The sequence below is a fragment of the Camelus bactrianus genome, chromosome 4 (genome assembly GCF_048773025.1).
Source record: "Camelus bactrianus isolate YW-2024 breed Bactrian camel chromosome 4, ASM4877302v1, whole genome shotgun sequence".
Taxonomy (NCBI): Eukaryota; Metazoa; Chordata; class Mammalia; order Artiodactyla; family Camelidae; genus Camelus; species Camelus bactrianus.
In genome coordinates, this window is record NC_133542.1 from 29,833,208 (window position 1) to 29,850,093 (window position 16,886).

General features: G+C 34.3%; 1 protein-coding gene across 4 annotated transcripts in view; it reads right to left on the reverse strand.

The window, feature by feature from the left end:
- Positions 1-16,886, reverse strand: part of RIC1 (RIC1 homolog, RAB6A GEF complex partner 1) — a 103,710-nt gene that overhangs the window by 27,049 nt on the left and 59,775 nt on the right. For all 4 annotated transcript variants that reach the window (XM_010960636.3, XM_010960637.3, XM_010960635.3 and 1 more), the window contains 5 exons: positions 12,484-12,575; positions 6,518-6,606; positions 2,854-2,998; positions 2,148-2,196; positions 382-534 (listed from right to left, as the gene is read on the reverse strand). In XM_010960636.3, coding sequence (XP_010958938.2) covers positions 382-534; positions 2,148-2,196; positions 2,854-2,998; positions 6,518-6,606; positions 12,484-12,575 — 528 coding nt within the window. The remainder of the gene's footprint in view (positions 1-381; positions 535-2,147; positions 2,197-2,853; positions 2,999-6,517; positions 6,607-12,483; positions 12,576-16,886) is intronic.

Below are 16,886 nucleotides of genomic sequence, written 5' to 3' on the forward strand. Positions count from 1 at the left end.
TAATTTCACACAAGATAAGAGAACTTTTTCTTACCCTATGTAATTGTAATTGATATTTCTCAAAAGTAGTGCCTGGCAGAACATACTTTGGGAAATGCTTTTCATACAAAGATCAAATTTTATTCAAGTTATTCAAGTAAATCTGTAAACACTGCTTTCCCTCAAGTTCCTTGTGACCCTATTAAAAAAAAACTGCTCAGAAATAAAATTTGGGGATAAATTTAATATAAATTAAAAACAAACGTACAAATCATAGAAAATGTACAAAAGAAGATAATATGCCAACTTTAGTAATAAACTCAACCTATCTGTGTCATAAGGAAGTCTGATATCCTAATACAAAAACCACTGAAAAAAACCCAGAATTTTAATTAAACTTACCATACATGGGTTTACAGTGAGTACACTCTTGATAAACTGAAACAGTAGAATGCCAGGCTGTTTAACTATACTCTTGGAGTCACACTCATTTTCAGTATTTTGAGAAGCAAATCCACTGATTACCCACAGGTGATAGCCTTCCGCACCCCAGCTCTTGGAGAAGAGGGGAAAAGAGATGGAGAAGAGTGGGGAAAAAAATCAAAGCAATAAAAAGCTTCTTGTTATTTTTTCCTAGTTTCAAATATTCAAATTCTGAAATAACCAACAATAGCATTATTAATGACTTCTGAAGGTTGGAGAAACCATGACAAGTAACAAAGACAAGAATCATACCTACATCTGCTACATCTTAGATCTCTAGTAGATGCTCTTCAAGTAGAATAATGAAAACACTACACACCAATCTTAGCTCCAAATCCTAAGAAATGTATACTGTTCTCTGTAACTTCTACATTAATTTAACGGTCTCTCAAATACAAAGAAATACCTTAAAGAGAGAAGATCCATGTTACCTAACTGAAGCCTGAAAGGCACCCAAACAGATGCAGTGTTGTATAGAACAAAGAACATTGGATTAGAAGCTATGAGCCTCGGGCTTCTACTCCAGTTTGGCTACCCTTATGTTGTACCACCTCAATCAAGCTATTTGGTCTCTTGAGGTACAAGTTTCTTCCTCTGTAAAATGAGAAAGTTCAAATAAATTCCCCAGGCCCAGTCAATTTGAATATTCTACAACTAGATTCCATGACAGTTAAAAAAAAAATTTCTATTCTTTGAGGTTAGTGATTCCTAATCTAAAAGGTCAACAAAATAGTAACTGTGGGGAGGCAAGGGCCATGAATTATTGCAAAATTTCAAAAGCTTAATAGAAGTTTTACTTTTCCATGATAAAAGTTGCACAAGCTAACTAAAATGCTTAGGTTCTTAGTTTGTGATTGAAATGCCAACTTAGGCTGGTAACACTGGTTGTTGCGTACCATCCAGAAGCACTGATTGGCAGTCACAGAAATGGTGTTTGAAAATGTATTTTAAAATGTGGAAGTGAGGAGAGACATCAAATGGGATCCTTGGTGGTGAAATGTGGGGAACCACTATTCAAGGAAACCATGGTGATTTTAATTCTTTGAGAAACCCATGATCAGAAAAACGTTTTCCTCTATGGAACAGGAGAGAAAGGTAGTGATAAGCCTCACAGCCACTAATTTCACAAAGATGGCACACAAAGGGCTATAGTAAGAAAATGTTTTTATGTAAAGACAGGGGTTACACCTCACTGCTTTCCACAGAAACTTTTGAAAATTAGTAAAAATATTGTTACAACAAGGACTACAGTTCTCTTGACATACATCTATGGAAATTTTTAAAAATATGCTTAAATAATGTACAAGCGCATGTCCTCCAGGAAAAACACCCAGAGAATTTCATGTTATGTTAAAAGAGAGGAGGCCATGAGAAGCAGGTGCTGTTGAGTCACATAAGAAACGTAGGTATGCTTTAGAAAAACAAAGGCCTGACTGGAACAGTCACTATGTTTACAAAGATGACAGGGGCTTGCTGGACACATCTATGCAAAACAAAAGTCAAATACTGAAAATTGGGCAGCCTCCTAATTTTAAAAAACATACTTTTATCAAAGTAAGAACAGTGTAAGAGTTTGCTGAGACTAAAATAGCTTTACGATTTTATCAGGCCAACATGAGAAAAAAAAGGAAGAAGAAAAACTGAAGTTTTTCACACTGCATCAGTATTTTATAGAAAGTACTTACCATAGAGTTAATCTTAAGGGGGTCTTTTTTGGTACCATCAGACCTGTAACTGAAACAGAATAGAAACTTACTTAAAAAGTCTTTTAATTGCATATAATATTTAGCTTTAATTTTTTAAAATGGATTTTGTTCCTAATAATGAATAAAATGAGACTCCTGGTTAATACGCCTAGGTATATCACTGAGACATAGTCTTCCAGGTCCCAAGTAAATTCTTGACAGAGTCATGCAGTTTGGGAAGGTGTGTTGATTACGTCAGGACTGAGATTCAGAGTAGTATAGGAAGTGGGCAGAGATATCAACCAAGTTCTATCAACCCACTGAATTAACCCACATTAAACCAATGAGATAATGCAATTTTTCATTTGCTATACTCATTTATGTGTATTGCTTACCACTGTTATTAGATAACAAGCTACTTGAAGGCAGAATCATGTCTGATTTAGCCTTGAATCTAACATATTATCATGTATACAATATGGGTTCAATAAATAAAAGCATTTTTATTGAATGAACAGTTTAAAGAGGATGGATGTATGAGGACTCAATACATTCTGAATAAATTAACTCCGAACCTTACAAACTGTTTCGGGTTAAGAGTCAAACAAGCCAAAATGATAGATGTATGATATCAAGTTTCTGTGTTTGTGTATTGTCCGGGAGATAATGGAGTTATTTTATCTAAAATTTATCTTTATTGACTCACGCAAAATCTCCTCCAAGTGTACAAATCAGCTGGGCTCCAAATACACTCCATAAAGAGAGGCCTCCATATTCCCAGGTCACTATTACAACACTATTGTCAGGAGACCACCTGACCAATTTAACAGCTCCTGTTTTGTTCCAAATGTCTGTTAAAAAATTAAGAGAAGGGTTAAAAATAAACGATTGCTTCAGAAATACTTAGTTCTTTTTTTTTTAAACAGCTGGTATCTTCAAGTTGAAACAGGGAGAAAGGCATGTTGGCTTCAAACAATGAGATAAATTCTGCTCACTTAGAGCTATTTAAAATCAGTATGATCATTAGCCTTGACCTGATCTAAGCAGAACAAACTCAGTACCCAAGTGACACATAAGACATGAAAGCCGTTTTTGGCCACTATTAGCTTGAATAACTATAAGTATGTAGTCTTAAAAGTCTCTGGCTTTGGGCAAATCAGTTTCTGTAAAATGGGAGGAATAACTGCCTTGAATAATTCAACACAATGTCAAAGTACTTAGCAAAATACGAGGAGTTTTAAAATGTATAACAGTATTTCACCACCATCTTCATGCTCCATCAGCAGTATCAGAGGGATCCAAGTGAAAATAAATTGAAGTTTAACCTTACATTAGGATTAAGTAGTAAGCTCCAGCTTGAGTACTATAGGTGCTTACATCTTTTTTTTAACAAAAATAGTTCTTTTAACCTCATATATAATTACCAAAGGAGAAAATTTAATTTTCTTGTAGTAAAATTCAAGTTCCTTTATTGCAGAGTTAAATGAAACATACCAGCATTTCCCATCAGCAATTCAAAAAGATCTACTGTATTACTTTCTTCAAAATTAAAATTCTTTCTATATGCAGTACTAATAAATTTTTGTTATCAGTACATTTACCACAAAGGGGAGGTACATAAGTTTTGGCCTATAGAAGACAGGCTTGGTTAACAGGGTAAGAACTTTTTTCCTCTATGTTTGAATCTTCACATTAGCATTTCTCCCCATAATTCATGTATGTGAATAACTGTGTTATTTATGTAGATAGAAAATAAATGGGAACATGCATAAGAAACATCGTATCTTGTTAGTATACTTTACACGTACAGGAGAGAAATTTAAAACCAAACCGCAAAGAAATATACAAAACCAAATTAAAGTTTACAAAATGAAAGCAATTCCATGTGTTAGAAAAAAAAGTAAAGCTTAGATGTGTATTCACTGTCACAAAAAGATATTAATGTTCACTGGAAAGGACAGGTTATAAATAGTATTCCTATTATCCCATATAAAAAAGATATACAAATGTACATAATATACATATTTTCCAAGCATTATACACACATTAAAATATAGTTGCAAAGATATACAACAAAAATATTAACAAAAGTTAATAATTTTCAAGTGGCAAGGATATGAGAAATTTATCTGCCTGGTAACCTACAATGAACATGGATTATGATAATCTGCATAATGAAAAAAATGTTACAAAGTAATCCAAAGACTTTCTGTTACAGAGATGAACTTCTAAGAAAGAAACGAAGGTCTCCAAGAGCCAAAAGAAGAGAGATAACTGAAAGGGAGATTGGTTAGTGCTTGAACTAAGGCAGCCAGGGGTGGGAGGGAAGCAAAAAAGACTGGAAATATAGGGATAGACAGTTAGGATGGGACCTAGCAAAGATGAGAGAGCAGGGGTTTTCCTGTTCCAAAAGAAGATTATAAAAAGGGTTTCAGGCCATCATGAGTTGAATAATCAGGATGGAAGCTGCTGAATCATCTAAGGACTCCTGAAGTGTTGCAACCTGTAAAAATCAGCCAGGGGAGCCAGAAGAAAACATGGAAGCTTGTGTCTGTTCAAGATGTAGGACAATACAAGTCTCCCAACATTTTAAGCAGGTTTATAGCCTGAAGTTATAACTCAAGGAGGGAGAATTCTCCCATAACAGACCATAAGAGTGAGAGTCAGTAGAAAACCAAAGGGAGAACTGGCATTCCAAGAACCTGAGAAAAGGGAACAGTCTGAAAAACTCAATACAGTGCTGTCCAACAGTCAACAGAAGCAATCAGTAGAACTTCCTGCAATGATGTAAATGTTCTATATTTGCTAGGTCTAATAGAGCCACTAGCTAAATGTGGTTATTCAACATTTAGATGTGACTATGCAACTGAAGAAGTTTTCATCTTTAATTTCAATTCAGTTTCATTTAAATAGCTACATATGGCCAGCAGCTACCATATTGGACATGACAATATTAGTATGGATAAGAAAATAAACAGATAAAAGGACTAGAAACCACAACCAAAATACACAGCACTCTATTTTTGTAGGTTGCAGCAAAAACTGTCCTTACAGAAAAATATATGCAGACCCTCTAAAGGCTTTGCAGCAAGAATGACAAAAACTTAAGGAGCAAATTTCTATTTCTGGCAGTATACCTAAACATTAGACACCTTGAATGACTCTCCATACTGAAACAACCAAAATGTTGACAAGAAAACTTAAACATCTCAAAACATCCAAAAATACTGGGAGTTTATTGAGTGTACAAAGTGCTTTTGCCCTGAGTTTTTCTGTCAAACCCTGGAGACCTGACTTTCACCTCTGATGACTCACACCACGTGACGGTCAGGAGCTAAAGTCAGAGCTTGGCCAAGGCAAGGAATTGAATAGAAAGACATCCATGGTACAAGGGACAGTCAGAAATAAACTCTTATCATGTGGAAGGTGGTAAAATAGCAAAACTTTCCTGTTTTTGCCCATGGTACTGAATGGAAAATAAAGACGCTCCCCTGAGAATCTGCAACCACAAGCCAGTCCTCACTCTGATTTGTAATTTGTGCAACTTGTATGATTCAAAAACCTCCTACAGAGAATATAATGCAAAGGGTTCCAGACTAATGTAGTTTTCCAGGTGACTGGCAGAAACAAACACAAACCCTTTCAGGAAGAATTCAAATTCTATCTAGCATTTTTGCTTTTCTGATCGAAAAACAGATATGCCTTCTTTCCTCCTTTCTTCTTGACTCAAGCAGAATTAATGCTTGGAGCTCAGAAGCTACCTTGCGATTGTGGGAAAAAAAAAAAAGGCCAAATGAATGCCAGGAGCAGCTTACCTTTGGATTTCCTGCTCATAGAGAAAATAAATTCTATTTGTTTAAGCAATAGTAAGTTGGGTTTTCTATTAGTTTCAGTTAAAAGTATTTCCAGTGACACAGAATTTAGATTTATTCCTGTGGACAGGATTCATGAAGTTCAGAAAGAAATTTTTGTTTACTGCTGTATATCCAGCATTTCAAACAGTGTCTGGCTTATAGTAGGTACTCAAAAATTATTTGTTGAACAAATAAATGGAACTGGAAGGCATAAAATAACAGAGTCAATGAAATCAGGTAAGAGTCTAAATTAAAGCAAAGCCTAGACAGGGACTACAGGCTAAAACTAAGTGAGGGTAGAGAAGACTTAATGAAAGGATAAAAGAGAGATCTTGGGAGCCTCTCTAGTTACACGTAAATCCTTGGGTCACAGAGAATATTACATGTTTAACAATATTTGTCCTTTGGCATGTATCATTTAATTTAAAATCAACAGTCATTATACATATCAGTACCTGTAATTAAAAATGTTAAAATAAGAAAAATAAAAAAAAAAAAAAAAAGCAGAGGACTCACCAGGATATTGTTTTGCTGTTAACTCTAGTTTATGAGACAACAGCATGGCTCCAGTTGTGTTATCTATTGTATAAACCTGCACAGAACCACTGTGAGAAACAAAGAGACTTTTAGTGCAAAAAGACGAATACAAATATAAAAAACATAATTAAGGGAAATACTGCATTCTGCTGGTAGGAGTGTAAACTAGAACAAAACCATTTTGCAAATAATTTGCAGTCATCTCATAAATTTAAATAAATGCATTTTCTATAATCTAGCAAGTTTACCTATAAATGTACCCTAGAAATATCTTTGTCTTTGAGACATGTATAATGTTCATTATAGTATCATCTATAAGTGCAAAGAAATGGAAATAATCTGTCCAACAAAAAGAGAAAGGAAAAAGAAACTGGTATACAGCACTGAAAATGAATTTTTGTCACATGCAGTAAAACGGACAGCATATCTATCCATCTGTCTACCTATATATCTATATAAATAGCATAATTCTGTTTCTATACTGTGAAAAATACTCAAAACATAGTCATTAAATACATTTGTGGTAAAAATACAAAGAGCTAATGTACACAAATTCCAGGTTAGTAACTACCCAGGTGGAGAAAGGGGACTATTAAAGAACAGGGGCAAGCAGGGGCTTCACCAATTCAGTACTGGCAGTGCACTGTTTCTCATGATGAATGGTAATTTACAGAGTCTCATTTTATTATTTTGTATATTATTTTTTGTATCATACACATGATATATGCTCTTTTATGTATATGGTATACATCATTATTTTTGTAAAATTTTTTTACAAGGGTCCAACTTACATAAGGCCAAAACCGAAACTAAAAATCTGTATATTACTTCTAAGCTAAATTTCAAAACTGAACTCTAATGATCATAAAAGAAATACCATTCCCGCTTATAGAGCTATTCTCAGATCAAAAATTTAACATAATTATTGCTTTTAAAATAATTTAAATCCAAGGCTGCTTCTGAACACTGGCTTATGACTTCCAGAATGTTCTGGCAGTTTTATGTGCTCTTTCAAGGTAGGAGAAGTCATATGTGGTTTCCTCACAGCAGCTCTAAGCAGGTTCCAGCCAGGCCCCACTCTTCTCAAGGATTAGAACTGGGACTAACTAAAATACCTGCAGTGATAGGCCACTTGAAGTTATCTCACAGCTCAGTGATGCTGTTTTTAATTCTTTTTTTTCTCTCTATATTTCATCTTGCATCATTTCTCTTGCTATGTCCTTCAAGTTTATTAATCTTTTCTTCTGTAATGTTTAATTTGGGTCTTTTCTGTATCTTCCATGTTTCAGTTTAATACTCAAAAGGAACCCTCTGTAGCTCTTTGGAGTTCTCCCTTTGAGCCACTCTCTTCTCTTTGTTGCCTGTCCTGTGAGCCCCAGCTGCTCTGGTTGCCCAGATTCTGATTTCCACACACTCAACCCAGGGAATCTGCCAGGCCCTGTCTCCTATCCTTGTGCTGGAAACTCTCTCAAAAACTGGGGCAGTCAAAGAGTTTTCTCACTTAGTTTCTTATCTTTCAGGGATCACTGTCCTTTGTTGCTTAATGTACTGTGTCTTGAATTCAAAACACCTGTTTCATACTTTTGTCCATTTTCTTGGCTGTTTCAGGTAGGAGAGAAAATCTGATGTGTTATTTCATTTTAGTCAGAAGCCCAAAGTGTGGAATAGCTCTCTTTCCAGACTACCTGCCCAATTAGACACCATGCTGAAAGACAGCACTAAATGGCTAGCAGATATTTACTTGGGGACAACTGTCGAGTGAAAACTCTGGGTTGCTGAGTCTAGTATTTGTGAGGAGTCCCAATATTTCTAATGTAAGAAGTAGGTGCTAAGTCAATACTTACAAAAGACTGATGATTAACCTTTTAAGTATTTACAGTGCCTGTATTCTTTAAATTATTTTTCTTTCCATTTCTCATCAGCCCCATTATAAAAGTATTTTTTCATTAAGAACACATTACTTGCTAATAGCAAAGCAAAAACCATATCCCTGTAAAGATATATATATATATATCTTTATATATATATATATATGGCTATTATTACTGTAAGTAATCAAATTTAGCATCATTAATACTGAGACAACTCAATAGTATTGCCACATGATGTCATAGGAAGTAAAAAAAAAAAAAAATCACCTATGACAAAAATGTTTAACCAGAATCTAATCAAACATTTAAACATAAGGGTAAGAATTAGATTGTAAGACTGATTCCCTGCAAACTGACATCCTAAAAGAAAGCTGGCTTTTAGAGAACTGTAACGACACCAGCTACAGCCTAGTGCTCAAGACAATTAACCCTGGTGAGGGCTGGCAAATCAGGGCTAGAAGCCACTAGTCTGTTATGTCACACAGCTACAATCACAAAACTTTTACCCCAACTCAAGATCATGTCATGAGAAGGCCTGACACTCTCCTAATCCATGAAAACTGAGGTGACTACAAGACTGAAGGCCAAGATTTCACCTTCATTATCCCAGAGGAAGGGCTAGAGCTCCTCTCCTGGATTCTAACATCTGGCCTTGCTAGATCCCTGGGTGCTGGCCCTGAATGTAGGTGATGTGGAAATGCATACCCACCAGTGCCTGTCTCTTGTGAGCTTCCTCTAACTGCTGGTATGTGAGTCATTTGACCACACTGGCTCAAGAACCACCGTCAAAGGTTCTAACAGGTGTTAAGAGAAACTAATCAAATGTTATTATGAGGAACAATGAGACAAATTTAGAATGCAGGACATTCTATAAACAACTGATCTAGAGTCTTAAATAAGTTAATGTCATAAAAATAAGAAGAGGTATAAGGATTATTAAAGAAAAACAGTAAACAGAAATGATAACCAAATATAATTCATGAATTTTGACTGAGTCTGACTGAAATAAAGGAGATATAAAGGAAATCTGGTGACAACTGAGTTAGTCTGAATATAAACTGAGTATTAGATCTTTTGAGGGATTTATCAGTTAATTTTCTAATGTATGATAAAGATCTGTGTATATAAGAGGATGTCTCTTTTGGAAACCAAAAAATATTGTAAATATCCATTAACGGCAAATCAGATAAATTACAATGTATTCATATACTGAAACACTATAAATAAATCCCAAATAAGTGATTTTAGCTATTGGCAAAAGAGATGGGTGAATTAATAAACAATGTTGTCTGAAAGTATCAAGATACAAAACATAAAACATGATTCTATTCATAAAGAGTTCAAGATTAGGTAAACTAAATTATGCTCTTTGGGAATGCATAAGTGAGTGTGGTAAAACTATAAAGAAAGAAATGATTATCACAAAAAAACAGAAAATTGGTTACCTGTAAATGAGTTAGTGAGCAGGGATAGAAGGTACCAGGGGTAAAACTGATACTGGATAGCAATGCTCTATTTCTTGACCCAGTTGTGGAAACATGGGTGTCTGTATTGTAATTATTTGTAAAACTGTTTGTTTTTATTTTACAACATGAAAGTTAAAAAGGGTATTATAAACTCTATGCCAAAAATTTGACAGTGTATCTGAAAGACAGCAATTCCTAGAAAAAAAAACTAGATAAAGTCACTTAGGAAGAGACAGAAAATCTAAATCTTAAATCTATTGTAAAACTGAATTCAATCAGTAATCCAAAAAATTCCCACAAAGAAAATTCTAGGCTCAGATAGCTTCAACGGCAAATTCAACCACACATTCAAAGATGAATAAAGAAGGGAAAAAGACACCCTTCCTCAACTTGTTTTATGAGACAAGCATAACCTCAGTTAACCAGAAGAGCAAAACAAAGAAAAACTATTCGCAAAACGTACTCATGAACACAGATTTAAAAATTCTAAGCAAGATATGACCAAATCACATACCCTAACCCCTGCATGGCAACTATTATTCTGATCTTTGATCATGAGCGATTAGTCAGTCTGTTTTCGAAATTCATATAAATCTAACCATATAATATATCCCCTTTTTTTGTCTAAAACAGTAAGTGACCAAATCAAACTCATGATAATGAAAAAACAATTTACGCTTTCCTTTTCTTCTCACACTAAGCTAAATTGTATTTCTACGTTTATACCCTCCATGAGAAGCAGTGTTAAGGACAAGGATTTCTCACTTTACAAAAAGATTATTGACAGTGTAGTGAGGGCAGTGACTTATAACATGTGTATTACTTATACTAATAAAAACACTCTTGATACTTAATTTGATGTAGCTGGAGACAATACAAGATGTATGTTCTATAGAACGACTAAGTCACAAAGGTCAAAATGGAATTTGATATTTAAGAAGGGGTTTTGAGCTCATATGACTTAATAAAAAAAACAAACAACCCAATCCAAAAATGGGCAGAAGATCTAAACAAGCAATTCTCCAAGGAAGAAATGCAAATGATCAATAGGCACATGAAAAATGCTCAATATCACTAACTATCAGAGAAATACAAATCAAAACTACAATGAGGTATCACCTCACACCAGTCAGAATGGCCATCAAAAGTTCACAAATGACAAATGCTGGAGAGGATGTGGAGAAAAGGGAATCCTCCTGCACTGCTGGTGGGAAGGCAGTTTGGTGCAGCCACTGTGATAAACAGTATGGAGATTCCTCAAAAGACTAGGAATAGATTTACCATACGACCCAGGAAACCTGCTCCTGGGCATATGTCCAGAAGGAACCCTACTTCAAAAAGATACTTGCACCCCAATGTTCATAGCAGCACTATTTATAATAGCCAAGACATGGAAACAGCCTAAATGTCCATCAACATATGACTGGATAAAGAAGATGCAGTATATTTATACAATGGAATACTATTCAGTCATAGAAACTGACAACATAACGCCATTTGCAGCAACATGGATGTCCCTAGAGAATGTCATTCTAAGTGAAGTAAGCCAGAAAAAGAAAGAAAAATACCATATGAGATCGCTCATATGTGGAATCTAAAAAGAAAACAAAAACAAAAACAAAAACAAAAAACATAAATACAAAACAGAAACAGACTCATAGACACAGAATACAAACTTGTCGTTGCCAAGGGGGTGGTGGGGTGGGAAGGGATAGACTGGGATTTCAAAATGTAGAATAGATAAACAAGATTATACTGTATAGCACAGGGAAATATATACAAGATCTTGTGGTAGCTCACAGCCAAAAAAAAAATGTGACAATGAATATATGTATGTTCATGTGTAACTGAAAAATTGTGCTCTACACTGGAATTTGATTATAAAATGACTATTGTAAAATTGTAAAATGACTATAACTCAATTAAAAAATGTGAAAAAAAAAAGAAGGTGTTTTGAAGACTAAAATGCACTATACTCACTGTAAGGCATTACTGTAAGTATCTGATACAATCTTTTTATTTGAGCTCAAATATAAGCTTGACAAAGTCAGGCATCTTTGTTGTTTTCTAGTGTATTCCAAGTGCTTAGAATTATTCCTGGCACACTGCAAACACACAGATATTTGTTGAATGAGTGACTTATATTCAATTTTACTTATAAAACCTGCAGTATTTGAATTAAAGCAAGAAACTGATTTTATGTGTGAGCTTTAAATTTGCTTGTTAACTAAGGCATACTCATTAATTCAAAGGAATTAGCAACACTGATGTCTTTTTTAAAAAAGGATTATTTTAGAAAAAGAAAAGTATCTTTCTGGTTCTCCTTTAAACAATAAAGAACATAAATTTAACGGATTTAATCTTAACTTGTGATTTAATTTCCTAAAGAAAATGAAGAAAAGCTCCCTTTTACAAATTAATACACTCAATCTCCAAAATCTGCCCTTTAGACTTTTTTGCTTCAATTAAAATACTTTTATATTTTATACTAAGGCTGATTCATAAATTATGAAAGGCATGACAAAGTTTACAAGTGTGTTAACATATTAAGTTAAAAAATATTATTTTGGGCAATAAATCTTAAAATGCAGATGTCTGTATCAATTACCTTGCACAACCAAATGCCATTAGTCGATACTTGTTATTCACTGCCACACAAGTTCCATCAACAACATCTTGGGGCCAAACTCCATGAAGCTGCTGTAATTAAGAAAAATAGTTAAGGTTGAAATGCATTCTCCAAAGTATATTTTAATCAATATAATTCTTCAATAAACAAGATTTCATAAGGCTTTATGTTGTTTCACCTGGATAGGAAAACTTCCCATGAGGACTACCATCTGGATATTCTCATTTAAAACCTCAATGTCATTAATTGGTTAAACAAATATTCCCAAATGAGCTCAGCCCAGTGCTAATCTATAAAACATTTAAAAAAAATGGGTATTTGATCTCCAAATTCAAATGAAATGAAGATGACTTTCCTATTAGAATGTAAACCTCTTGATGGTAGAAACTGCATTTAACTTGCTCACTATTATTATTATTGTCACCTAACACACAGAGTTCAACTTCCTAATCAATGGAAAATAGTCAATTTTATTTGCTCTATCCTTTAGAAGTGATTAATGATTTGTCAATTGCTTACAATTCTCCATTATTCCTTTGCTTTATAGTATAATAGTTAATAGCTTGGTATCTGGCAGGCTGACATAGTATCTCAGGTCTACCATTCACTTGCTAAACTGATTATTTGACCTTTCTAACCTTCAGTTTTCTTATCTGTTAATTATTTATCACTAAGAGTGCTTTGAAGATAAATAAGAAGTGTATATACATGTAACACATTTAATATGATGCTTAGAATTCAACAAATTAAGATTCAATAAATGAATGACATTATTATTAAGCTTTATATGCTACTTAATTCTGAATATAAACACAGAATAGACTTCACTCCACTGTCTGTTTTTATTTGCCAAATCAAGAGCATCTTAGGTTATAAATTCTAAGGCAAAGGTCATCAGGACTGCTAGTTCAGTAAGCACACCAAAAAAGCACACAATAATATAGCACTTTACTTTTTGGGTTATTATACTAACAAACGTTAGATGATCCAATATAATTAAACTGTTTGAAATATAACACTACAAATTTTATTTAATTCCTAGGTAAATTATATAATCTACTATCTAAACATGGAATATTTGGGGGTTTGTAGGAATTTTACTTATTCTATTTTAATAATAAAACTAGGCATTGCTTTAGATAAAAAATGGCAAAGATAACACTGAACATTACTTCTCTAGACTATTGCCTAGACTGAAATTCATTCATTCACCTCATAACAAATATTCTCCAGATGCCCACTATTCACTAAGCACTGCTTTAGATGCCGAGGATATGGCAGATATTCAAACATACCAAAATCCCTAGCCACATTCCTGCCTTACCTTTATTAAGAGACTGACAAGTTTAAAAAATTGTACAAAAAATATATTGTACAGTCTATACTGGAGGTTGGTAAATGCTATGGAAAAAATAATAAAGCAATTATGGAGAAGAGAGTATAGGGGGAAGGATGTAATATTAAACAGTTTTTCCCTATGATGTGCTTCCTGAGGAAAGTACTGAGGGAGATACAGCAAGTAGAAAGGCCCTATTGTAGAAGCATTTCTGGTGAGTTCAAAGAACATCAAAAAGATCTGTGTAGATGGAGTGGAGTTGAATGGGGAAAGGAGAAGCAGTAAATGAGGTAACAGATGAAAAAGGAAGCCATATTTATAGGGCTTCGAAACTCACTGTAAGAACTTGGGGTTTTTTTCCTCTAATTTATATATGGGGAGTCACTGGAGTGTCTTTTTTAACCCTTTCTATTATGAATTATAATACATTAGAGAAAAATACCTGAACCAAAAATGTACCTCTCAATAATATCACAAAGTGAACACTTGTGAAATTACCACTCAGGCCAGAAATCATCAATACCTCAAAGTCCCCCAACAGTGTCCTTCCTGATCAATATACCCTCACCACTACCACAAGAGTAACCAATATCCAGACTTACATGGTAATCACTTCTTTTTCTTTACGCCATTATCATTTACACACACATCCATACAAACTCTAATTCAGAGCTGCCTATGTTTTCAGCTTTCCTTTAATTTTGTGTAAAATTGAATTCCAGCATGTACTCCTTTGTGTCTAGTTGCTTTCACTCAACGTATCTGTGAGACTCATCTGTGTTGCTGCATACAGTCTTGTTTGTTCATGCTCACTGTCACCTCAAATACTGGGCTTTTAGCCCACTGGGCCTCTGGTCTCCCCTAGCCTGGTAATTCTTTACTGTCTTGTTAGCTCTCCAAAGCCTTTAAGCATATTCTAAGAATTTTTCTTTCTCCAGCTTTTCTAGTTGTCCTTAGCAGGTTTTGTCCTAAATATCTAGTCCTACTGAAGAGTTCTGAGCAGAGGAGCAGCATAAGCTGACATATTTTAATACATCTGTTAAATGCATTACACAATATCACACAGGATTTTTATAAAGCACTTAAGTGTCTAACATAAATATGCCATAATTACTGTATTTCCCAATTATAGTAATACATATATGTTGTTTTTATGTAATTTATATTTTCTACTTAAAATTTATTTAATAATGTCTATCAACTTTTCAATATTTTTTAAATACTTAATCTACTGGAAAATTTTCTTTAACCAAATACTAACAAAAGCTGCTACTCAGAAATAAGTCAATCACCTTTCAACTCTAATATTTTTCTTTTCAGTAAAAATATTTAAATCCCAAACATACATCAACAAAATGAAAAGGCAACCTACTAAATAGGAGAAAATATTTGCAAATCATGTATCTGGTAAAAGGTTATATCCAAGATATATAAAGAACTCCTACATTTAATGGCAAAAAAAAATCTGATTTAAAAAATGGGCAGATAATCCAAATAAACATTTCTCTAAAGAAGACAAACATGGCCAAAATGTAGATGAAAAGATGCTCAACATCACTCAACATCAGGGAAATGCAAATCAAAACCACGAGGTAGCACCTCACACCTGTCAAGTGTGGCTATTAACAAAAAGACAATATAAGTGTTGGCAAGGATGTGGAGAAAAGGGAACACTTGTGCACTGTTGGTGGGAACGGAAATTGATGCAGCCACGTTGCAAAACAGTATAGAAGTTTCTCAAAAAAGTAAAAATAAAACTACCATATGATCTAGCAATTCCACTTCTAGTTATTTATCAAAAAAAAGAAAAGAAAGAAAATACTAACTTGAAAAGATATCTGCACCTCCAGGATCACTGCAGCATTATTTACAATAGCCAAGATATGGAAACACTTTAGTATCCACTGATGGATGAATGGATAAAGAAAATGTGGTGTATATATACATATATATTCATAGAATAGGATACAGTTGACCCTTGAAAAATGTGTAGGGTAGGGGCACCTATTCCCTGCACAGTTGAAAATCCACATATAACTTTATGGTCTGCCCTCCATATCCTTGGTTCTACATCTGTGAATTTAACCAATCACATATGGTAGAGTACTGTAGTATGTATTTATTGGAAAAAAAAAATCCAGGTGTAAGTGGACCTGTGCAGTTTAAATCCATGTTGTTCAAGGGTCAACTATATCATTCAGCCGTAAAAAAGAATGAAATCTTGCCTTTTGCAACAACATGGATGGACTCTGAGGGCTAAATTATGCTACATGAAATAAGTCAAACGAAAGCTGATACCATGTAGAAAAAATGTGTCCTTAAAAAATTAAAATCAGAACTTTCTAGTTAAAGAGAGCAGACTGCACATGAGTATTTACCTTCTCTGACTCTTTAAATCCCAACTTTTATAATGGAAAAGATTTTTTTTCAAAATGCATAAATTGGCAAGGACAAAGAATGGGAGAGGAGGTACTATCAGAAAATTTTGGAAGCAGGGAAGCATATGGAAGAGGAGAATCCTCACCTAGTAGTAAAGATATTGAGAAACAGCTAAATTTACAAAAAAGGCTTCAGTATTTAAGTGTTTCTCAAAATCTGACCTAAAAGCAGTAGGACTGGTTCAAAGCCTGTTTAAGCAGCAGCTGGGGCTGCCTCAGGTACCTCTGCAGTCTCAGCAGCGAAGAAATAGCCCACCTTCACCTCAACAGAAAAACTGACATTTTTCTTTGGAGAAAAACACAAGAAAAAATTCCAGTCGGTCTCTAGATTACATTGAAAATAGTGATAAGTGGGAGTTTACATCCTGAATTTGGACCTCTTAGTCTCTTTCATAACTCAAATTCCAGACTACTTTGCCAGCCAGGTATGGAAAAAAACAAAACTAGAAAAAACTGCAGGACTCTTTTCCAACAAACACTGGATACAGAGAAGGAAGAAATAATCCAGTTAGCTCACCCTAAGATGAAAATGACAGTCAAACCCACCAAAACCCACAGAGCCTCCACTGAATCCACATTTTTATTTTGGGTCTTTGTTATGGCAACCA